Source organism: Mirounga leonina, unplaced genomic scaffold, assembly GCF_011800145.1.
Source record: "Mirounga leonina isolate KUSES-001 unplaced genomic scaffold, KU_Mleo_1.0 Mir_165, whole genome shotgun sequence".
Lineage (NCBI taxonomy): Eukaryota > Metazoa > Chordata > Mammalia > Carnivora > Phocidae > Mirounga > Mirounga leonina.
In genome coordinates, this window is record NW_023270415.1 from 66600726 (window position 1) to 66626108 (window position 25383).

Here is a 25383-nt window from a genome sequence, read left to right on the forward strand (position 1 = left end):
GGCTGGGGGTACAGTGTGAAGGTACAAGGGTATGCATAAACTGGAAGAACCTGCACTTTCTTGCAGGTTCTTTGACCAGAAATCCCACCAGATGCAAAAAATATGAGAGAGAGCCCTAATAAAGTGTTCATTGTGGTGTAGACCTGGAGGAAGGGAAAAACAGTTGTGCGGGAAGAACATGAAACTCTACCTAGATCCTTTTTCAATCTGTCTTACGAGTCAAAAGCCTCAAATTGTAAGAAGAGCAAAAATACTATTACTCTTGGGGCAGGTAGGGTGACCAGCTGTCCGGTTCGCCCAAGATTGTCTCAGTCTTAGCACTGAAATTCCACATCCCAGGAAAAAGTGTTCCCTCTATCTCTTAGGCATTTTAATCTGAAAAATAGTTTTCAATCATCTTTTTTATTTCTACGAAAATTTTAATGGAACTGCAGAAAAAAAACAAAAGATTGTTGATAACTTGTAAAAATCTGTAACTTGTAAGAATGTGAATTTCTGAAAAAATGAAATAGTTAAAGCTTTATGTAAATATAATAAAACACAGAATTTCAATTAAGATATATTACAACTGGGGCGCGTGAGTGGCTCGCTCTCTGTCAAATAAATAAATAAAATCTTTTTTTTAAATATATATTACAATTGAACCGTGTTATAATGGTAAAAGCTGGTATCTTGTAGGTACTGGTTCTAAGAAAATACAGATAATATAAAAATTAAACAAATCTACAAAAAAGTTTCCATTAGTAAAGTTTAAAGGCATAATATACAACACAGTTTTCAAAAAACTTTATTTTTTTTTAAAGATTTTATTTATTTATTTGAGAGAGAGAGAGAAAGAGAGGGAAAACACAGAGGGAGAGTAAGAAGGAGAAGCAGACTCCCAGCTGAGCAGAGAGCCCAACATGGGACTCGATCCCAGGATCCTGGGATCATGATCCGAGCCAAAGGCAGATGTTTAACTGACTGAGCCCCCCAGGTGCCCACAACTGCTTATTAATTTAATCTTATCTTGATATACGTGAATCATTTTTTTTGGTACCATCTGAAATTGGCTTTTGAAAATTTGAATTTATATAGCATGAGAATAATGTCCCTGATGGACTAGAATTCTACAGGACTGTCTGTAAGAAATGAGTATACTAGTAACAAATATTTAACTTAAGTTCAGACTTCTGACCTATAAGAGATAATCTCAGATAAACTTAAGCTACTATCCAACATGTCCTGCCCTCCATATCCAAAGTTCCCTTTAAGAGTTAAATCCTTCCTGGGGCACCTGGGTGGCGCTGTCAGTCAAAGTGTCTGACTCTTGGTTTCAGCTCAGGTCTGATCTCAGGGTTGTGGGATCGGCCCCCACGGGGCTCTGCACTACGCGGAGTCTGCTTGAGTTTCTCTCTCCCTCTCCCTCTGCCTCCCCTCCACCCTCCTTCTCTCAAATAAACAAATCTTTAAAAAAAAAAAAAGGGAGTTGAATCCTTCCTTATTGATACTCCTTCAACCAACTAAAATCTGGCTTCTCCCCACAGAGATCTTATAAGACTGCTTCTGACAAAAACCTCAGTCTCTTTTATGTTTTTAAATCCAACAGACCTCTTTCTTTTTCCCCACAGTCTTCCTCTTACTTGATCTATCTAAAGTATCAAATTATTCCCTCTTTCTTGAAATACTCTCTTCTTCACTTTTCTTCTGGGATACACTATTCTTGATATTTTTCCTATCTTTGTGAACATTCCTTCTTGGCCTACTCCTAGTTCTGGTTCTTCTTCCTATTCCCCTCCAATAAACTTTGGTGTTTTTCATAGTTCTCTCCTTGATCTTCTTCTCTTTCCACTCTACTTAATCTCCCTGGTCTTAGTTGCTAAATATATGGGTAGGATTCCCAAATTTGCATCTTACCCTGGAGCTCCAGAGTTCATACAGCCAGTTAACTATTGGGTATCTTTATATATTGTTATCTCACAAATACCCAACACCAAAGAAGCTAAAAATGAACGCAACTTCTCCATTCCAAAATCTGCTTGGGACCCTGCATGGCCCCTTCCATTATAAAGAATTATCACTATCTTGTCAATGGCTCAAACCAGAAATCTGAGGATCATCTTTGGTTCACCTTTTTATTTCATAACACTGTCATCAAATACCTATTCTATTGTTCAGTTAAATGTTTTATTATTTAACTCCTAAATAAACTCTCTTGAATATGTCTACCTCTTTCCAACCTTATTTCCACTAGCCTAGTTCAGGTCTCTATTATCTTTCTTTGATTTTCTGCAAAGTTCTCCTAACTAATTGCCTCACTTCTACCTCTAGTCTAATCCCCCTACTATCCCTTCTTTGTGCTATATGCAGAGTGATCTTTCTAAACTGCAAATACGATGGCATTATTCATGATAGTTTACCTCCACCACCCTGTGCACACACCCCTGGATCCACCTACCTCTAACTGAGTTCTAGATTTCAACTTGAATGTTATTTTCTGTAAGGTAATGTCATCCCCTCTGCATTTTCCAGCTCCCCAGTCATCCCTCCAATGCACTTCAATGCACTGTAAACCCTATCACAGCACTTAACACAATGCATTATAATTTCAAGCTAAACTATCTCCTATCTTCTCTAAAACATAAACTTCATAATTTTAAGAATCCTATCAAGTGCCTCAACAGTGTCTGGGAAGTACACAGTAGGACCTCAAATTGTTAAATAAAAAAAATTTTAATAAAATGTCAAGCACTAAAATGGTGAAAATTGGCATGAATTTCTCTAAAATTTTACCTGGAGGTTTTATAACTAGTACTAGTTACTCAATCAAAAATAACATAAATGATTGCAAAGTTGTATAATTAGGTTCCACAGTTATGAAGCAAGTGGAAGACATCTCTCTGGCATTTAAGGGAGTTATACTGATTTCATAGGATTTTTTAGAAGAGGAAACTTAGTATATATTATTTTTAAATGCACTACAGAGCTGGTAGAGATCTTAGAGATTATATAATTAAACCTATGTTACAGTTATGAGAGAACAAGTCTAAAAAAAATAAGTGACTTATAAGCCCAAGGTGTTCCTTCCATTACAGAAAGTGGACTAGTAGAATTAAGATATATATAAAATACAGTGTAGTGAAGCAAAAATTTCCTGCCCCCTTCTATCCTTTTAGCTAGACTAAGAATCAAATTGACACGAGGCATATTAGCAGAAGAAAATAAAATTTAACTTTATTATGTATGGGGAATCCACAGAGATGTGGTGGTTCAGTTGATTAAACAACTGTCTTTGGCTCAGGTCATGATCCCAGGGTCCTGGGATGGAGCCCCATGGCGGGCTCCCTGCTCAGCAGGGAGCCTGCTTCTCCCTCTCCCTCTGCCTGCCACTCCCCCTGCTTGTGCTCTCTCTCCCTCTCTCCCTCTCTGTCAAATAAATAAATAAAATCTTTAAAACTTAAAAAAAAAAAAAAGAAATTCCAAAGACAGGCAAAATGACATATACATGTCATTCAGAACTAAGAAAAAAAGGGTAGGGGTCTGGGACTTCAAAGGGAAGGAATGCAATTTGCAAAAAGATAAAAAAGAGTAAATGTTTGGTAAACAAATGTTTGCTGGGCCACTCAGAAACAATGGGACACAGGAGACTTAAAGCCAACAGGCCTTGCCAGGTTCCTCCGTCTACAATACCTAGCTTATATCATAATGTAGTTCTCTACGGTGATAGCTCTCTTCCTGGAGCAGGTCCTCTATCTAAATTTTTTTAGGCAGCTGTGGGGGAGGTAAAGAGCCTTTCCTAAATCTGCTGGGTTTTAATTGTTTTTAACTTAAAAATAATCTTCATGCCAAAGTGGGGCAGCCTGCCCTTGGCCTCTATAACACTAACACACACACACACACACACACAAATACACACACACTTCATGTTATTAAAACAATTCGTTTCTTTTATACTACATACTATAATTAATGTATAATTAATTTCAATAAATAAGTTACAAATAAGTGTAAGGGTCAGCAAACTATGGCCTGCAGGTCAAATCCAGCCAGTTTTTTATATAGTCATTAAGCTAAAAATTATTTTACATTTTTAAATAGCTTGAAGAACAGCCCTCAACTACTATTATCAAACACGGAATGGCTATGGAAATTAGCTGTGGCCATGATAATATTTCTTAAGGAATTCAACCCAAAACAGCATTTAAATGTGAAATATTAAACAATAGTCATTGGAAGACAACTAAAGTTGTTTGAATCACAAGTAATGTCAAGTTGCTTTATATCCTTCCCTTACTATTAAAAGTTAAAACAAGAGGCAGGACCTTCATTTCCACACAAATATGTAGCAGTTTCATTTTCCTAGCTCAAACCACAATTCCAGCAGCATTCTTCAAACCTCAATGCAAGATCTGTATTTCAAAATCCATTTAACTGTGCAATTGAGGAACTTCTACCTACCACAAATTGGAAGGGATTAATCTACAATGTAATATGTGAAAAGACAAATATCAGGAGAAAAATCTAATAGAATTCCAAAAAATGTCTTCTAAGCAATCAATATGTTCAATTTAAAATCATAAGCTTACAGACTGATGCCAATATTTGGAGGTACCTAACCATGTAAAAAGACATTTTCAAAGATGAAATATATAAAATCCCATTATAGACTGGCATTAACACATAATATCTACAATTAATTTTGACAATAAGGAACACTAATATTGAACCCTAATTAAGCTAAATGTTATCCTCCAAAAAGAATTCCATCTTCCTCATTAGAAGACCTGTATTTAAAAAAAAAAAAATTGTACTGAAGTATTTTATTACATTTTTAATTTTGCCAATTAAAAATATCTGTGGAAATCTGTTTTCTCTCTTACACAAATACTATATAATATCCTCAATTTTGCCTTTTGGTCTACAGTACCTAAAATATTTACAATCTGGCCCTTTAAAAAAAGTTTGCCAACGTCTGTTCTGTAAAGAAGCTAAATTGCTTTTTAATTTCTAAAAGACTAATACTGAAATTAAGACTAAGTAGTGTTTTCAGTAATTCTCTATTCAACCTATTCAAATATGTCCCCCCACCAAAGAGATGTTTCCAAGGTCACCAGTAACCTCCTTGTAAACAAATTCTATCTTACCAGCCCTCTCAGCAACATACATCATAGCAGATCATTTCCTCATTCTTGGCTTCAAAACTCTTTGCTTTTCCTATTTCACTGGATGCCCCTCCTCACAGTCTTCTTTGCTGGCTCCTACTCTTTTGACTTTGAAACTCTGGAGCTTCACAGTCTCAATCATGGGCTTTTTCCTCTTCTCTATCTAAAGGTCAGCAAACAGTTTCTGTAAAGAGACGGTCTAAATATTTTAGGCTTCGAGGGCCATTATGGTCTCTATCACAACTACTCAACTCTGCCATTCTAGCACAGAAGCAGCCATAGACAATACGTAAATGAATGAGTGTGGCTCTACTGCAATAAACTTCATTTACAAGCAGAAGTGGCAGCTAGATTTGCCTGTGGCCCGTAGTTTTCCCATCCCTGATCTAGACTCTCACCTTGGTGCCCTACTCTCCCCCATGACTAAGTAGCATCTACATACAACTGTTGACCCCCACACTTACATATGCAGTCTCAATTTCCCCTATGAATTCCAGATTTATGTGAACACACACACACACACACACATCCCTAATCTATTTTCCCCCCAGTCTTCTCCCAGGCAGTTAATAGCACCACCTTTCACTCAATTACTATAGTCAGAAACCTGAGTCATCCCTTACTATTTCCTTTCCCTTAATTACCTGTCCCTTTCTAACTCATCAGCAGTCCTATCAGTTCACTCTCAAATATACATCTGGAATCCATCTCCTTCTCTTCATCTCCATGGCCGCCTAGTCTAAGCCCTCAACATTGCTAGCCTAACCTACTGCCAACACTCTCCTAAGGGGTCTCCTAGCTTATGCATTTGCACCCTCCAGTTTGTTCTCTAAAAGCAACCAAGTACTCTTCAAATTCCATTACTTCACTCTCATGTTTCAACCCAGGAACGGACTTCATACAGTTTACCTAGAAAGGCCCTGACTAATCTTGCTTTCTGCCTACCTGCCTATCTCATCTCATTCCGTGCTCCCCTTTGTTTTTAAGTTGCACTCATGTTTGCCTTCTGTCAATTCTGACACTGTGTCAAGTCTCTTCCTAACTCAGGATCTTGGTATTTGCTTTTCCTTCTCCTCAGAATGCTCTTCCTCCAACTCTCTGAATGACTGGCTTCTTCAATCCTTTATTTTCAGCTTAAATATCACCTACAAAAAGGCCTTCCCAGATCACCTTATCTAAAGAAAGTGTCATTCTGTTTATTCACCTAATAGCACACACTATGAACAATTATCTTGCTTATTTACTTTATTGTTCATATCTTTCCTTTCTCAAAATGGTAAACTTTATGAGAGTATTTTGCCAAATTAATTCTCTGATATACCCCCAACACCTAGTACAACATCTATTATATGGTATGTACAGTAACAAATATTTGCTAAATAAATAAATTTTCAAAGCTGGAAAGCTTTCCTATGAATAGTGTGTTACATATTTTAAAATAAAAATCCAACAACTCACTCAAAAAATTTAAGGAAAATTAAAATTAAAATTAGAAATTTATGGCGGGGGGGCGCCTGGGTGGCTCAATTGGTTGAGCATCTGCCTTCAGCTCAGGTCATGATCCCAGGGTCCTGGGATTGAGCTCCACCTCAGGCTCTCTGTTCAGCAGGGAGCCTGCTTTTCCCTCTCCCTCTGCTGCTCCCCCTGCTTATGCTCTCTCTCTTTCTCTCTCTCTCTCATTCTGCCGAATAAATAAAATCTTTTTTTAAAAAACAGAAATTTATGTCAGAAGTCCCAAATACTAGTTTTCTGACTCTTCAAAAATTCTCACATATAAACATTTTAAGAGGTTTATAAACTTTTTTTGCATATTGATTTTACTTTGGCTTCTCTTATTTTTATTTTTATTTTTTATTATTATTATTTTTTAAGATTTTATTTATTTTTTAGAGAGCGAGCAAGAGAGAAACAGCATGAGAGGGGAGAGGGTCAGAGGGAGAAGCAGGCTCCCTGCTGAGCCGGGAGCCCGATGTGGGACTCAATCCCAGGACCCTGGGATCATGACCTGAGCCGAAGGCAGACGCTTAACCATCTGAGCCACCCAGGCGCCCTGGCTTCTCTTATTTTTAAAGTAACAATGCCGGGCGCCTGGGTGGCTCAGTTGGTTAAGCGACTGCCTTCGGCTCAGGTCATGATCCCGGAGTCCCGGGATCGAGTCCCGCATCGGGCTCCCTGCTCAGCAGGGGGTCTGCTTCTCCCTCTGCCCTCTTCCCTCTTCCCTCTCGTGCTCTCTGTCTCTCATTCTCTCTCTCAAATAAATAAATAAAATCTTAAATAAATAAATAAATAAAAATAAAGTAACAATGCCATATTTGCTTTTCTATTTAATGTTATATATAGTACAAATATACAGAAGTTAGACTAAGGTATTTTAACCAGCACATGAGACTGTTTTGAGCATTTGAGGTGCTACTTTTTTTCCCCAATGTGTGTTAAAAATCCCAAGTCTGAGTACCCAGAAAGGTGCAAGAAAAAAACTAAATTAAAAACTGCTCTGCCACACAGGTTGTAGGATCTTGGGCAAGCAACTCTGAGCCTCAGTTCTTAGTCTATAGAAAAAAAATAATAATTCCTTCTCTCTCTGAGAGAAATAAAATAATTACCTGAAAATTCACTTAGCTTAGTATGTCTGGCACATAGCAAATACTCCATAATTGCTAATTAATGGTAGTAAAGGTGACGTTAGCAACAGCAATAGTGGTAGTAATAGGATGTCTTCTATAAAATATAAGAACCCTTATACAATAGAAATTCAGAAGTTGTGTTACAAAATACTAGACTGTTTTTAAAATTATGAATGTTTCTAATAACACAGTGTACTAAATAATCTACCCTAAAACTCAGAAAGAAAACAGAAAATGTAAACCAAGTAAGAGCACATTCTAATTTAAATTTCCCTGAAACTGGGGTGCCTGGGTGGCTCAGTCATTAAGCGTCTGCCTTCGGCTCAGGTCATGGTCTCGGGGTCCTGGGATCGAGCCCCGCATTGGGCTCCCTGCTCTGCAGGAAGCCTGCTTCTCCCTCTCCCACTCCCCCTGCTTGTGTTTCCTCTCTCGCTGTCTCTCTCTCTCTGTTGGAAAAAAAAAAAATTTCCCTGAAACTTTAAAAACAGTAAATGTCTCAGTTTAGTTAACTTAAACTGTGCTTAAAACAATAATTCTTTCAACAGTCATATCCAGCCAGATGTTAGCAAAAAATCCTCACAAGATCTTCAGTGTAAGATCTGAGGAGTCAAAAGAACAATAACAATGTAATAAATACAATTGGTTAGCAAGAGAACAGTGGTCTAATGACCTTTAAGTGTCTATCAGGAGTAAACCCCATTGGGAAACACAGGGGGATGAAAAAAAGAGAGAGAGAATGAAAGAGAAAGAAAAAAAAATAAAAAACACTATGGAAGAGTGACAAAGAGTAGACATTAGAAACAATAACAGAGATATCAAGAAGGAGACCTCCTTTCATAGTAGAAAAGAGTTTAAAAGAACCACAAGGGATGAATGAGAACAGAATTATCTGAGGGCACCAGGGAGCGGGAGGAGGGGTTTATAAGCCCCACACATTCACTACCACTATGACAGTCTAAAAAACATGCCAACTGAAATGGTACAGTGTTCTGGAGGCATTTGGTGTGATAACTAGTATGTCTACAAATAGAAGTAACCCCAAAGAAAAGTATTAAAATATAGTATATAAAGATACTGGCATCTGGTAGAAGCTAAATTGTGCTCATTATACTTTTACTAAGGTAGAGAAAAATGCAATACGTTCAAATATGCCACTACCAACAGCCATCAAAGTAGAGCTTAAGGGAAATGACGTCTTGTTACTTGTAATGTCCTTTGCCTAGAAGAGTCTCTCATTTACCAGGTGATTTAGGACAACTAAGTTATTATATTTTAACATACAACTACTTTGTTCTTATGTGGTTGTTTTCATTAACTTAAAACAGATATAAACCTATGAGTCAAAGATAAGGCTACAGTCCTATAAATCTACATACTAATTAATTCAGCTGAATTGAGCAAGATGTTAATAAAATCTGCACTCAGGGATTTAGCCCCTATTTGTTCCAGTTAGCTTTACACTATGATATGCCAAAGAAAACCGGACCAGAGTGTGGTTATGCAAACTCATCATTATTTTTAGAAAACCTGAAACAGAGATGCCTGGGTGGCTCAGTCATTTAAGTGTCTGCCTTTGGCTCAGGTCATGATCTTGGGGTCCTGGGATGGAGTCCCACATCAGGCTCCTTGCTTGGTGGGGAGCCTGCTTCTCCCTCTGCCTGCTGCTCCCCCTACTTGTGCGTGCACTCACTCACTCTTTCTTTCTCTCTTTCTGATAAATAAATAAATAAATAAATAAATAAATAAATAAATAAATAAAATAAATCTTAAAAAAAAAAAAAAACCTGAAACAATCTTCACTAATAACGGTTCAATATTAGTCATCTCAACACGCAAGATCATCCATTATCTTTAGTTCTACCTAACTTTCTGGATGAGCCTATAAATTGCAGACCTATTATTTCAATTTTCCTATAGACAGATTTGTTCATAAAAATCTGCTTCTCATAATTGCTATAAAAAGTAAGCACTAAGTGACTACTGAGGTGGACAACACCAAATTAATTGCTGGTGAATGAAACTGAAGCAGTGTTGAACTTTTCTGAAGCCGGATTTTCTAAGCGTGTAATATTTAGAACTTAGTCAAGAACTTAGAAGTGAAGAAGCAACACAATCAAGGAAACCAGTTATCACAGCACTCATTTATTTGATAGAGAAGTGAGGAATCTGATAGGGAGGACAGGTCTCTGTCTTTATCCAGAGACAAATAAATGAAAATAAAGCAATAAGATTGAAGTACAGAGAATATACTGATAATAGCAAGTATCAATGGATGAGAGAAGAGAAGGAGATAAGGCAGAGGACTGAAGAAGACATAGCCTTATAGCATTTCATATAAAGCAACGGCTCTCCACCAGGGCAATTTTGCTATACTCCTCCCCTTACCCCCAACCCAGAGTCTCCTCCAAGGAACATTTGGCAATGTCTGGAGACATGACTGGTTACACACTGAGGGTGAATAGGTGGGAGGGCACTATTGGCATTTAGTGGATAGAGGACAGGGATGTTGCTAAATATCCTGTGTGGAGGACTGCCCCCGCAACAAAGAATTATCCAGCCCAAAATGTCAATATTGCTAAGGTTGAGAAATCTTGATACAGAAAAAGGAGTCCTAAACATCTCAAATAATAAAAGGAATCACTGTACTAGCACTCAGTACAAGAACGAATGTTCAAAAGTCTTAAACACCTAGTATGTTAATGGTATGCATTAACAGAAATGATTTTTTAACATACTGATATAAAGGAATAAACTACAATTATTAGGTATGGTTATCTACATGGAATGCTCCTAATTTCCCTTCCTTGAATCAACACTGGTCTTAGTGATTTCCTTAACCAACAGCATGCACCAGAAATGACATTCTGGCAATTCCAAGACTAGGTCATAACAAGTCTGTGGGAGGCTAAAGAATGGCCCCCAAATATGCCCATAGCCTAATCCTCTAACTTGTGAATACCTTATTTTACATGGCAGAAGAGATTTTGCAGGTGTCACTAAATTAAGGATTTTGAAAGAGATTATCCTGGGTTATCCAGGTGGACCCTAAATGTAATCATGTGAGGTGGATGCAAAAAGGTAAATGAAGGAGAGGATGATGTGACAACCAAGGTGGAAATCAGAATGATGTGGCCAGGAACCAAGGACTGCTGCAAGCTGGAAGAGACAAGGAACAGATTCTCCCCCGGAGCCTCCAGAAGGACTGAGTCTTGCTGACACTTTTATTTTGGCCCCTTAAGTCTCATTCTGGACTTCAGACCTCTAGAACTCTAAGACAATAAATCTGTGTTGTTTTAAGCCACGAAATTTGTGGTAACTTGTTATAGCAGCAACAGAAAACTAATACAAAATCTTACAGCTTCTACGTAGCCCTCTTGGAACTTTTTCTCTGTGAGTCCTGACCCATCTAAGTACTACAGTCATCTCAAGAATGTGCTAGTGGGGTCAGGTGCATTTACTCTGGTCAACCATTCCAGATGAACCCAGCTTCTGGCCACCTCCACCAAAGTACCAGACATGTGAGTAAAAACATCTGGGACCCTGTGACCAGCACATCTGCCAGCTGAAATTTATGAAGTGACCTCCACAGGTACCACATGAAACAGTAAGAATCATCCAGCCAAGCCCTGCCTATATTCCTGATCCACAAAATCATGAAATGTAATAGAACAGTTGTTGTTTTAAGTCACACATGACTTTGAATATCAAGGTATACATGAGTGACGATCAGAGATTGTCAAATAGTACATATCCATTTTATAATGGAAGGAAAAAATCCTATTTGTGTTAGCTATTTTCTGCTGGCAGTAATCCCTAGTAATAAGACTACTCCACTATGCCAGTAAGTCTAAAATATTCAGAATTAAGTTTGTTGGAATATACTGCTATAATTAGGTTCTTTCCATATTGGTAAAATAACTGATTGTAGCAAAGCTTCATTTAACTTATGTGGGCCCAATGATACAGAAGCTCTCAGCTTAAAAAAAAAAAAAGCGCGCAGCTTATTAGAGATCTCTTATTCTTCCTGACTCGATTCACACTTCATATCCTCATCCTGGTTCTTCCTCTCTCTCTTGCTGGGTCTAGTGTGAGTTACACTTTATTCCTCTTTTACTATTTCAACCAAGGCCCTGAAATATCTGTATTCACATATCTTAATTTGGAATATGAAATGTTTTTCTTGCTCTCTTTTTATTCTCTTTGAGCAAAAGCCACAATTTTCTCCAATTCATCCCAGAAACCAATAGCTTAACTGAGTTGCTACTTTCTCACATTACCATGGGCTGAGAAAAATGAGGATACTCTTGTTAGAGAGTCCAAGATCCCTAGTGAATCAGAACTCCATGAAAAGTCTTGTCTTTAAGTATTCTCAGTATCCACTTTAATATCAGATTTTAATCTTCCAGCCTTTCATTTTGCCAAAGGCCTCTTGTTGTATATGGCAAGTTTTCAAAATGAAACATCCTGCCTTAAATAAATAATCACAAAAGGTGAAAATTACAAGATTACGTTTAGAATTATATGGTGTATCTATACAGATGTAGATAAATGGCAAAAAAAAAAAGCAATTTAAAATGTACACAATTACCACTTTCACAGAGAAACAGAAAAAAATGCAAGCTGATTAAGATCTAACATTAATAGAAAAACTACTCTGTTCACCTCCATACATTTCTTATCTATTGTATGTAAAAGAAATCTCATTTTAAAAATACCTAGAGTACACATTTAACCAAAATATTCCCTCAGAACCTCCCTTTTTCAAATCATATCCTTCATTGTGCCTCCCCCAAAGCCAGCTATTATCTTTCTGTGTAATTCTCCAATAAACATTAATTTTAATACTTTTAAGTAAGTGTGGAAGGTAGACTCCAACATGGCCCCCAATGATTTCTACCTCCTGGTATTTGCACCCTGTAAGGTACCCTCCTGCTATGTACCAGGACAAAAGAAATGGACTACGGCTCTTCTAAGATTGGGTTATAACATATGTGGCTTCCAGCTTAGGCTCTCACTCTCTCCTATCACTCATTCTGGGGGAAGCCAGCTACCATGTTGAGAACACTTAGGCAGCCATGGAGAGACACCCACATGGCAAGAAACAAGACTTCCAGCCAACAACCATGTGAGTGAGCCTTCTTGAAAATGAACCCTCCAGCCCCAGGCTAGATCTCAGCTGATGCAGCCCCAGCTAAAAGCTTGATTCAAACGACTCTGTGAAATACCCTGAGTCAGAAACATCCTATTAAGCCTGTACAAGATTCCTAATCCCCAGAAACTGAAATAAAACATGTTTGTTTTAAGCCACTATGTTTTAGGGTAATTTGTTATACAGCAATGTACAACTAATACAATAAGCATTGCCTATTCTTCAAAAACCAAACTCATGTTTTAAAAGTAAAAAAAAAAAAATTATAAATAGAAATAGTAATTGCAAAAATTGGGAGAAAAATTTGTTTTTAAAATCTTGGCTAAAATTGAAAGGCAACTGTAATGTCAGTTTGCCAGTTCTACTTAAAAAAAAAAATGAGCCAACAAAGTACTATCAGGAAAATATGGACTGTTTGTGGAAGAACAGAGATCAGGTTGAGTAGGTACACTGGGAACACAACATCAACTTTTTTAAAATTGGGAAGGAAATCATTTTGTAATTTAAAAATCACAATCTCCTATTTAACTACAATAAGACATCCCACAAAGCTTGCCTTATCTATTTAGAATCTTGTCACAGCTTTACCTTGTCACAGACCATATCACATGCCTACTTTGATAAACACATAAGAAAGATAAGGGCAAATGTACCAAATTTCAACTAGATTTCACAGGCATATCAAAGCATAGATTTTTTTCCTGTGATGTTTCCACACCAAATCCAAAACACTTCTTTCACTCATACAAGCACACTTTCCAAGAATACGTAAGATTTCCTATAATACGAAACAGTCCTTTTAACATAACTTACTTAATGTGAAAATGCATTTAGTACCCATATATTTAGTACATGAGTTGGGTATTTAAAAATATCCAAAAAGCAACAATAAAAGAAAAACATTGGAGCTTTTCATTTATCTGATTGGGGGGAAAATGATTTCAGTGATCTCCATAGGAACTGTATGTACTGATATTGAACCCAACAAGGAACACGAAGACTGTACTAAAAGTTAAAGCAGCAGCATCAGTAAGTATCTTTTGAGTCAACGGGCAATAATTTAGTCATCAATACTGGCAAAAATAGTTGATTTAAACTCTCAAGTTCTTTAGCTTATGAATAGGAGATAAGCATTTGACTACCACATTGTTTCCTACTATATTTTCGCCAGTTTATCTTGAATAAAGAAGACAAATTACTAACTTCTCTCTCATATAACTTACACACTTATTAAGTTTAATTGATGCTAACTGATCTCCACTGACTGAAGTTAATAGGTCCTTTCCAAAATATTTAAAACCATGTCAAGGGGCGCCTGGGTGGTTCAGTCAGTGAAGCGAATGCCTTCAGCTCAGGTCATGATCCCAGGGTCCTGGGATCGAGCCCCGCATCGGGCTCCCTGCTCAGCGGGAAGCCTGCTTCTCCCTCTCCCACTCCCCCTGCTTGTGTTCCCTCTCTTGCTGTGTCTCTCTCTGTCAAATAAATAAATAAAATTAAAAAAAAAAAACCATGTCAAATTTAAAATTATCTTCAGTGGAAAATGCAGCCTCTCTACTGCAATACTCCTGCCATGTGCTAAAACAATAAGGTATGAGGTAAAATTTATCCAGTTGTATCACAGGATGTGCTTTTCAAGAACTGTCATAAAATTATATTAATAGGGCCCTGCAAACTTGTAACAATGTTAATGCAGAAGAATTTCCAAGAAATTACTTAGACAAGGCCTAATGTATGTTCAAATAGTGTTGTCCATGGAGAAAACATTTCTAAAATTAATGTTACAGCATATATGACTGGCTATATTGTTTTCCCAGGAGCACATTTTCAGAACTGAGTATTTTAAAACCACAAAGTGAGTACAAACATACCTTACAAATATGATTATTGCTTCATATAACAGCATGATTACACACTTAATAACTGAACTGATTATGATGCTACATTTTTCCTTAAAAGCATTGTGCACAGACAATATCTGGAATATCCAGTACTATAAATTGGTCCACGATTCCCTGAACATAGAAAAAAAAAAGCAGTGCAAAGGCAAAGCTAAGAAAAAGTTTCCGGAGAAGCAGTATAGATAAGTCACGCTTACATGACCTTCCTTCATTCCTGTACATAGGCCCAAGAAACACTTTCAAGTGCCTCTGGCGAATCAAATGCCACGTTCCAATCAATGCACTCTAAACTTAGGAATCTATGGGATGTTTATGTACCTATCAACTTTGGGGAGGGAGGTAAACTTTTTAAAAAATACCAAACACACTGGAATGTAATATAAAATAGCAATGTATCTTGTCTGTTTTATGTATTTTGTCGGTACTACTGTATTTAAACGCAAAAATATTTTAAGGTGGAATTAATCACTTACTCCTTTCATCCTCTTGATTTTCTGAATTCTTAGCTTTTTCACCTGCACTCAAATTCAGACCTACAGCATTCTGCACTGGTTTTAAAAATATCCTATTTTAACATGTTAGCTTAAAAATAGCCTTGCTTTCACCGCTCCACATTACTTTAAAGCAGAAGTCTGCTTTTCATAGTGGAGCCAGATTCCCAGAAAAATACCTTCTTAATTACTTCATTCTTTCCACCTCTGGGGAAACAACAAAAACTGGAGTTTAACTTGTGCAGCGCCGAACCTACAGGGGCTTGCAAGTTATGTATCTGCTGCTGCTGGTTTGATCCATTCTTTCCATTTCCCAGGAAAATGTTTCCTTTGGCTGCTTAATTTAATACAACTCCATGTGTGTGCAAACACACGGCTGAGAGCATCTCCGCCTTAGGAAGCAACACCCTTCTTTTGGACACCCGTACATCTCGGTTGGATAACCTTTCCAGAAAGTTTCTTCCTGCATCTCGGGTTCGCGGCACTTTTCAAGCAGGCAAGGCACGCCACCTGCGTGGCCGCTCGTTCACAAGAAAGCAGCAAGGGCTTAGGGGGACAGGAGGGTTGGGGAGGGGGGGCACACAACAAATCAAAGCACAATCAAAACAGTATCGGTTGACAGTCTGGGCTGAAGCTCGGCTTCTAAGGCTGGGGAGGAACCAGCCAAGCGTCGGTCCGGGCTGCTGGCTCGATCCGCGCCTGTCCTACCTGCCCTGGGGACACTCAGGAGGCGCGGAAGGTCCCCCCGCACACACACACCAATCCCCGCCCCCGGGCCGGACGTCCCAGGCGCGAGGCCAGGCGGGCGAGGGGAGCCGGCGGCAGGGGTCCCGGGCCGAGGGGCGGGAGGGCTCCCGGGCGCCGACGGGGGTGGGGGCTCCGGGCCCCCAGGCTCGCCCCTCACGACCCCTTACCTTGGGCGATGGCGATGGACTCGAAGCGGTGCAGCTCCTTGAGCAGGCAGCTCCTCTCGGTGGAGTGCAGGCTGTAGATGAAGTCGCGCGCGCCCTGCGCCGTGTTCAGCGCCTCCATGGGCTCCTTCTTGGGGTGGGTGCCCAGCCCTCGGAAGCCGCCGGGGGCCGCGAGCGCCAGCAGCCCCCGCCCGCAGCAGCACCAGGACGGCGGGCGGGGCGCGGCGGCGGCGGCGGCGGCGGCGGCGGCGACCGCGACCGGGCCCGGCCTCAGGCTGCGCGCGGTCCGGCTCCTCAGCAGCGGCAACAGCCGGGACATGGCGGGCTGAGGAGCGGGGACCCCCGCGGCAGTCCGGGAGGGCGATTTCTGGCAAGGCAGGGGGAAGAGGGAGGTAGGCTCAGCCGGACCCCGCCCCAATGTCCTCCTGACGGGCGGCAGAGGCGCCGGGCACCATGCACTCCCCGGGCCCGCGCGTCGATCGCCTCCTTTTCTGTCCCCCTTCCCTTCCGAAAGGCCCGCGGCGGCTCCGGTCCCTCCAACGAGAAAAACTTTCTGTGAGGCTGCGGGCCGGGAGAGGGCGGGTGGGCGGTGCGGGCGGGCGCCTCCCGGCTGAGGAGGGGCGGCGCGGGCGGGCGGGCGGCTAGGGTTGTCTCCGTCAGTTTGATCTTCCAGAGGGATGAGTCAGCCACGCACCGCCCTCCTTCGGCACCGCCCTCCGCTCCTGCCGGCTTTCCCACCCTCCTGCCTGCCCTCGTCGGCGCTCCGTAGGGCTCCCGCGCCCTCAAAGCGGACGCGCTCCAGGCCACAGCCGCCGCCGCTACCCCTAGCGGCCGTAGAGGGGCTAACAGGGCGGGGCGAAGTGACGGGGCGGGGCCGCGCAAGCGCAGTCCGCGAGCTCCCCGGCCGTGCTCCCGGCAGACTTGGGAGCGTGCACAGGAGTCCCCACCCCCTCCGGTGCGCGACGGTGGAGGAGCAGACGGCGCGTATCCCAGTGCTGGCGCCACCTTTAAGTCCAACGCAGGGAACGGGGAAAAACAGCTCTGGATTTCTTGCTCGGCGGCAGTGCCGCTACCACCGCTGCGCCCTAGCGCCAGGCCTAAACCTGGAGCTTCTTCCGAGCGGTGCTCCAGCGTGCGGCGCCCCCTCGCCCGGCACCGGCCTCACCACCGCTCGGAACCTCACGGCGGAGCGGCGGGGGGGCGGGTCCTGCTCAGGCTTTTGGGGATTGAAGCGCCCACCGTGGCTTCGGCCAGGCCCTCCGGTCTTTGAGGCACCTGCCCTGGGAGCTCCAAAGGGAGGGCGAGGCCAGGGGTTTGAGACTGAGGCCTTGACACCAAAAGTCCGCTTCCTCGTTCTGATGCCAGCAGGTTGCAGACCGTTAATGCTGGAGCAAGAATATCACAGACCTTTTCGGGCTGTTTGCCAAGGTTTGTTTTTAGTTTTTGTTTTTCTCTTTGCCAAGGAGAAAAGAATTTTGCGATTCTGCACTGTTTCCACGTGTCCAGATCCTAGACCTCTTTCAGGGCCAAGCTCGACGGTCTCCTACTCCAACCTTTCCTTTATCTCCTCCTAAGGAAGATCTCCCCTTTATCTGAACCTAATGACACTTAGGCTTCCTGCCTTAGAGAGTAGATCCACTTAGAGAGTAAATCTGCTCAAGCGCAATCAAGATCGAAATCTTACCCAAGGGTCTTATCCGCTGCTGCACCAGCCCAAGACCTGGTATGTGGGAAATGCGCTATAATCATGGAAGTGCAATATATAAATGTGAGTCGGGGGAGGAATGTTACCACTAAATCATTCTATTGCTCTAACTCAGCGGTTCTCAAAGTGTGGTTCCCGGACAGCAGAGCTTGTTAAGCATGAAAATTGGCCTACTCTGCTCTAGACCCCTTGAATCAGAAACTGGAGTTTGGGCCCACTCATCTGTGTTTTAACAAGCCCTCAAGTTAATACTGATGCACACAAAAGTGTGAGAACCACTGCTCTAACTTAACCATGAAAAGCATTTGTAAAAAAATTTCAAGGCAGCCTCTTTGTGTAATAATGGCAATTAAGAATGTGCTCTGTGAGGGGTGCCTGGCTGGCTCAGAAGAGCATGTGACTCCTGATCTTGGGGTGGTGAGCTGAAGCCCCAACTTGGGTGTAGAGACTATTTAAAAAAAATGTGCTCTGTGGTAAATGAAGTTGGGTGTAAAGACTTGTGTCTTTCTTGTTTTTGAAACCCTCTACATCCCCAGAGTAGAATCCTCTGCAGAGTTATTTTAGTCTCAAATTCGTCTCTCCTATATCTCTTACCCGCAAGGGATTCTGACTCATTGAGCTTGGGGCAGGGCCTGGGAAGTGAGGTTTGGAAAAGCTATTCACTAAGAACCCATTCCTAACAGTCTTTAGGACACCAGTTTTGTGGATGGACTCCAGAAACAGATGGCTGACAGTTTGACAACTGGCTCAACCATTTTCTAAGTGTGTTAGTGGTAGATTATTAGAATAGTGGTTCCAATGAATCATGACTTATCGTATCCATTCCTTTGTGTAGACCTGTCCCACATTGACTGTGGGCTTGGCTGTGTGACCTGCTTTAGCTGATAAGTGGGACATCACAACCCTGATCTAAGTGCTTGCTCGTTGGGACTTGTTGTAATGTGTTTGCTGGATGATTTATGATTATTCAAGTCTGCTATAGAAAATAAGAATCTAAAATGTAGACATAATTTTTTTTTTTAAAGATTTTATTTATTTATTTGAAAGATAGAGACACAGCAAGAGAGGGAACACAAGCAGGGGGAGTGGGAGAGGGAGAAGCAGGCTTCCCGCCGAGCAGGGAGCCCGATGTGGGGCTCGATCCCAGGACCCTGAGATCATGACCTGAGCCGAAGGTAGACGCTCAACCAACTGAGCCACCCAGGCGCCCCGTAGACATAATTTGCTTATGAGACATTAAACCTGGGATAAATGGATACGTGTTGATCTTAGATAAAAAGGATGGAACAAATGAAAGTGCTACTTTAGATAGAAAGAGATAGACCAAGTGAACTTTAAATATTAGTAAGGTAGAGATTATACTACCTCTAGACACAACTATGTCATCCCTATATTGACCACCTACTAGTGACACGCATTATAGTCTCATTGTGGCCTCGTGTAGTCTGTACAAGAAAAGCAGATAAACCCCAAGAGACACACTTGCTCCTTCATCTCTGACAGAACAGATATGTGTTGGTTCCAGGCCCTCCTCTCTTACTTTCCTCTGTGGTCCTTCAAACCACACCATCTGCAGAGAAGACTGCACAGCAGGGAGGTTAAGACATATGAACATTGCATAAAACAAAATTCAGATACTGTGGTCTTCCACCTTGCTGTCCTAAGCTGGTTTATCTATCCATCTCTTTCCCCTTGCTAGGCAGCTCATTGTTAGAGTCTCTTATAAGATGTCAATCAGATGTCAGCTAACTGCAGCTACTGGCTGGATGCCCAAGATGGCACATTCATGTGGCTGAGGATTGATGAGGATTGACACTAATGTGGCTGAGGATTGATGCTGGCTAGTGGCTAGCTGCATGCTCATCTGGGACTGTGAACCAGTGTACCTTCATTCAGCCCCTCCAGGAAGGCAGAACTTCTCCTTTGCTGGCTGGCTTCCCTCAAAGCGGGTGTCTGAAAAGAACCAGGCCCATGGCCTTTTCTGACATAGCCTAAGAAGTCATGCAGAGGGGCACCGCTGTGTTGTAGTCGGTTTAGCATCCATCACTTGGTTTCAGCTCAGGTCTGATCTCAGGGTGGTGAGATCAAGCCCTGTGTCAGGCTCCACACTAGGTGGGGAGTCTGCTTGAGTTTCTCTCTCCCTCTGCCCCTCCCCCCTGCATGCACGTGGATGCTCTCTCTCTCAAATAAATAAATAAATCTTAAAAAAAAAAAAAAAAAGTCATGCAGCATCATTTCTCCTGTACTCAACTAGCTACCAGCAAGCTACTAAAGCCAGCCAAGATTCAAGAGAATTCAATGGGAACAATGCCAAAGAATTTGGGAACATGTTCTAAAGCTGCCACATAAACAGTGTGATTCAGGTGTCTTCATTTGGTTTATAAGCCCATCTGTCCTGTGACCTATGGTAGAGTCTGTGTGGTGGTGTACTTGGAGCCTGCCATTGCATCAAGGTAATTCTCCACATGACATTTGCCCTTTGGAATTCAGCTGCCATACATAGAACTCCGGAGTATCCTGCTAGAAAGACCACATGGAGGAGGAGGCAACAGCCAGTAACCCCAGCTAACTACCAGGCACATGTATGGGGCCATCTTGGACCATCCAGTCCCAATCAAGACCCAGATGACAGCATTGCAAAGAGGTAAAGTCATTAGCTCTGGAGCCAGACTTCCTGGGTTTGGGTCCTCACTCCTCCATTTACTAGCTCTATAACCTTGAGCTGATAATCTTTCACGGACGCTCATCTGATGGAATAAAGGCATGTTGTTAAATTTGCTCATCTGTTAAATGGAAATAAGGCATCTGCTTTATAGGGCTATAGTGAAACTAAATGAATTAATACATGTAAAGCATTTCAAACAATACCTAGAACATGGTGAGTGCTCGATAAGTATTAGCTCTTATTATCCAAATTCCTGTGAACCTCTCACACCTCTAGGATTATGTCTTTGGACCCTAATTTGAGAAATACCTACCTAGCTATCTGTCGTTTAATACACACTTAATGTGTACTAATTGGATCCCTTATCCATTCCTTTTCTCTGAACATTTGAATATCCTAAATCTGAGTAAATGGAGGAGATGGGGAGAGAAGAGGGCTTGGGGTCTGTGTATAGAGCTATGGAAAAATACAGGATAAGGCAGGTGCATGTGGGTGGCAAGAGGAAGGTCCTGAGGAAATTGTGAGGCTGCTGAAGAGAGTGCCAGCAGGTTGGAGAAGGTTACAGAAGAGGGAGAGCAGGAGGGCCTGGATTCAGCCTAGCCTGCCCTTCACTTTTAAAGATGACAGACATCATGCCTCAGTTAATAATCACAATCTCCTCCTCATGAAAAGCTGCTGCTGAATCAACAGTCCACAGTAGATTACATCATGCAAATACCTTCCAGAGTTCCTGGCATCTCTCTTGCTGGCAGGGCACAAAGCTGTTTGCTGTGTACATGTTCTGATATGTTATACACCCAGCTATTACTGTCCATTTTTAAATTCCTGAATGGTTGTTTTATTTAGTGGGACCTTTAATCATTTATTCTGCCCACATTTTTGTAGTTCCCTTTTGGCACTTCTCATCCCTCAGTTTCCCACCTTAGGATTCTGACCCCTGGAACTCCCTAGCGCCATCAGAATTACGGCACGTGGATTACTGCTTCACAATGAAAAGCACGAAAGGCAATTAGAAAAATTAAAGAAGACTTAATGGAGAGAAATACCAATTAAAGTTTGGTAAACGCAAAGTATATGATGTCTGTTCTCTCTGAATTAATCTATAAATTCAGCATGATGTCAATCAAAATCCCAGCTGGGTTTGTGTCTCTGTATGTGTGTGTACGAAATTGTTAAACTGATAGTAAAATTTACATTGAAATGAAAATGGAGGCCATACAGAAATGGCATGGGTCCCCCCGAGTTCAAATCCTAACTCTAACTCATCTACTAACTGTATCAGTTGGACAAGTTGTTTATCATTCTAAGTCTTGGTTTTGAGTTTCTTGTTATTTCTTAAAATCTACCCTAAGAATCATGAGGATGAAATGAGATAATATATTTAAAGCACATGGCATATTACCTAACATGTAGTAGGTGCTCAACAAATGATAGGCAGTATTAAAAGGCAGTAAGATTTAAAAAATAGTGTTAACAGTAAAACAGTGTATCAGAGGCCCATGTAACTTTAGAGCTAAAAGAAAAAGAATCCAATTGGATCTCTATTTTCTCAACATGCCTGTATCAGTGTTTCTCAGCGTTCCAACTCCTTGCAATCTAGCTGTCCAGTTTCCAAAGGACAAAGCTGGAGATATAAATGTGGGAACCATCAGCATCCAGATATCATTTAAAGCTATAGAACTGGCCAAGTTCCCATTGGGGTAAAGACGGAGATGAGGAGAGGGTCTGGGGCTTACCTGGGACTCTTCACCCCTGAGAGACTGGAAGAGGCAGAAGAGCCAGCAGGGTAGGAGGAAAACCAGAGGATGGTGGTGTTCAGATCATTAGATGCCTAGAACAATGTTTACCTGGTATAATACTGGTCATTATTATTCTTGGGATATTGGATGATTGGTTTTTTTTTTTTACTCCTTTGCACTTGTATCTGTTACTTGAATTGTTTATGGTAAATGTATATAATTTGTTTTTAAAAACAAAACTTTTATTAAAGAAAGGAACTACAGAACACCTGAGAAATGCAAAATAAACCCTGAAGGGACAATCTCTCTTTCGGATCCTTTGCATTCCTCTACACCAGTCATTTAATACTACCTCTCATCATCTAATGATCTCATCTACATATTGGAAAGTGCCCATCACAGGTCAAGAAATAGTATCTTATGGAAGCAAGGTAGAAAATATAAGGGAGGGGCTATCAGTTGGCGCACAAAACTCCTGTGCTTAATTTCATATTCCATGAAGCTCATATTTATCTGTCCTTAAGCATACCTATGGGCAACAAGACTGACTGTTCCACACCCACCATAAAAAGTGCCCCTGCACACCAAATACACACACATACATGCATGCACACACACACACCTATTTGTCTCTTTCAGGGCAAAATTTTATAACATTTTTTCCTTTCCAGGTCTCCCATCGTGTTTGAGGTTGGGGAGGAATATTGATCAAAGCAAATATAAGCAGTATGGCTTGAAATGCCTTCTTTGCAAACTTTAAACTCGAGTTCTTAGTGAGGCTTCCAATATTTAGATGCTGAAAGTACTATTTTTTGAAAAATGACTCTATATGTGAACCCAGCAGGGAGGTCAGTGGAAGGATTGTGAATGTTCCTGTTTGTTTTGGGAAGAAAATGAGACATTGATTCAGACTTTTCTTGAACATCTTTTCAAAGAGACTTATCAAATCATCCCCAGACTCTATCTGAATTCAACATATATTGACATCACCAAATTAGGTACTGGAAGTATGAAAATAAAAATGTACTTTGTTTAAGGCCAGATTCTCTATTTACAATTTAATATTTTCAATGCTATAAATTACTACTGTTCAACAGTATCCAATTCTCAGGGCCAGAGAGGATTATTCTTTCCTATGCCCTTGAAGCTAGGGGTAGCTGTGTGACTTGCTTTGGCCAATGAATGGAAACCTGACATATTTTACCTCCAAATACAGGTACTTAATTGCCTGTGCTCGACTAGGCAGTTCTTCCCTCTCCTAATGCGGTGAGATTCACAACATGTGCTGAAATGAAGTCCTATGAAACTGATGATGCTGGGAGTAGGGAGCCTGTATAGGAGAAGAGCTGCCCTGGAGAGTTCCCCCAATCCATAGCAGACTTTGCATAACAGAGATAGAAGCTTTTTTGTGTTAAGTCCATGTGATGGAGGGATTCCTTTTTATTGCAGCAAAAGCTCCAGTATCATGACTAATATAGCTCTTCTTTGGCTCTTTCTCTTACCTTTATAAAGTTGAATGCCTTCCTTCACTCCTGCTATTTTTCTAAAGGGAGGGCCTGTTTTGGCTCCAGTGTGTTTGTTTTTCCTGAGTAGGATATAGGGAGACAGGGTCCTCTTTTCCTCTTGTTTCTGAGTTTTATGTGAGTCTGGCACCACACACAGATTTGGGAGTCGACAGCATGAAGGAAGTGGTTTAAACCCATGTAAGCAGATAAAGTTGGGTATAGCAAATGTGTGACTGAAAACATAAGAGGACAGAGACTCGGGGAACAAAAACAGTTAAGGGATAAGCAGTGGAAGAAGAAATAACCAAGGAAAGAAGGTGAGATAATGTGACAAAAGGAAAAAAATCTGGCCACAGAAAACAAAGGATGATAAAGTTTCTAGAATGAGTGGTCTAGAGTTTCAAATGCAGCAGCAAAGTAAAGCAAATCAAAGACAAGGAAGTACTTATTAGAAATGGTGAGTTGAACACGTATAATTATGACCCCTTTATAATAAAAGTGCTCTAAACTGAATGTAAATGAGTTAAAAAAAAAAAAAAAAGTCATACCCTTGTAAGCATGGAGTTAATAGGAGAAGAGGAAGAGCGGACAGCATTACAGAAATAGAAGATGTAGAGCAGATGGAGGAGTGTTAATTAACCCAATGGATCAGAGAAAGGTGAAAACTAAGCTAAAATGGAGCAACCCACAAGGTTAATTTGAGCAACAGTCTCAAAAAAGTACCGGAATTGGAGTCACCAGGTACCTCTGAAGGTTGAGATATAACTGAACTAAAAACATAAGATCTAGGTGAAAATTTTTAAAGGCGTGTTCAGAAAGCCAGATCCCCTTCTACATCCTATATAGCTGGGAGAATGCCACTTCTGACTCCAGCAGGAATCCAGAAGTTTACTAGTGGAGAGACACTGGGCTTAAGGGCACTAGAAACACCTGAGGGCAAGGGAGGTACAACTCAAGAGATTAAGTAAATACCACAGTCTGACTCATGGGTCCCCCTTGTCACTCTTCTGCTCTGCTTCCAGGAGAGTTTGGTAGCCATACTATTGGAGGATTCCTCTTTTTTTTTTTTTTTTTAAGATTTTATTTATTTATTTGAGAGAGAGAATGAGAGAGAGAGCATGAGAGGGGGGAGGGTCAGAGGGAGAAGCAGACTCCCTGCTGAGCAGGGAGCCCGATGTGGGACTCGATTCAGGGACTCCAGGATCATGACCTGAGCTGAAGGCAGTCGCTTAACCCACTGAGCCACCCAGGCGCCCTGGAGGATTCCTCTTTGAGTGCCCAATAAAATAGCTCAGCCAGACCACCCGGCAGTGAAACCACCAATTAACCAGCTCTGCCAGTCTGCCAATTACAGTTTCTAAACAACTTTTTGTTGTTTCTCTCTTAATTACAAAATATGAGCCAAGAATTTAAAATCACAGGTTGGTTGAAGAAAGCCTTCAAGACAAAAAAAATAGCTAGCATAAAAATATATAAATAAATAGCATAAAAATAGATAGATAGATAGATAGATAGATAGATAGATAGATAGATAGATAGATAGATAGATAGATAG

At 41.1% G+C, this 25383-nt stretch overlaps 2 protein-coding genes across 7 annotated transcripts in view; one reads left to right on the forward strand and one right to left on the reverse strand.

The window, feature by feature from the left end:
• TMEM65 (transmembrane protein 65) overlaps positions 1 to 16869 on the reverse strand; it is a 64928-nt gene extending 48059 nt beyond the window's left edge. For 4 of the 5 annotated variants that reach the window (XM_035011887.1, XM_035011885.1, XM_035011886.1 and 1 more), the window contains exon 1: positions 16218 to 16785. In XM_035011887.1, coding sequence (XP_034867778.1) covers positions 16218 to 16533 — 316 coding nt within the window. In that variant the 5' untranslated portion in view covers positions 16534 to 16785. Of the gene's footprint in view, positions 1 to 16217 lie in introns of all 5 variants that reach the window. The other variant, XM_035011889.1, reaches the window with a different exon arrangement.
• On the forward strand, positions 16865 to 23226 carry LOC118015192. Of its 2 annotated transcripts, none has more exons than XM_035011881.1 (3): positions 16865 to 17642; positions 20410 to 20563; positions 21511 to 23226. In XM_035011881.1, exons 1-3 carry the CDS (start codon positions 16892 to 16894, stop codon positions 21533 to 21535), a joined length of 930 nt encoding a protein of 309 aa, XP_034867772.1. In that variant the 5' UTR covers positions 16865 to 16891; the 3' UTR covers positions 21536 to 23226. The 2 variants fall into 2 exon arrangements, with proteins under 2 accessions (XP_034867772.1, XP_034867773.1); XM_035011882.1 differs by having other exon boundaries at positions 21498 to 21716.
• Positions 23227 to 25383: the final 2157 nt, after the last annotated feature.

Bases quoted from the DNA above. Each gene is read 5' to 3' on its own strand.
- LOC118015192 (XM_035011881.1), top strand. From the start codon at position 16,892: ATGAGTCAGCCACGCACCGCCCTCCTTCGGCACCGCCCTCCGCTCCTG. The intron at 17,643-20,409 runs GTTTGTTTTTAG...TTTGGAATTCAG, and splicing joins TTTTCGGGCTGTTTGCCAAG to CTGCCATACATAGAACTCCG. The intron at 20,564-21,510 runs GTAAAGTCATTA...TTCCCACCTTAG, and splicing joins GATGACAGCATTGCAAAGAG to GATTCTGACCCCTGGAACTC.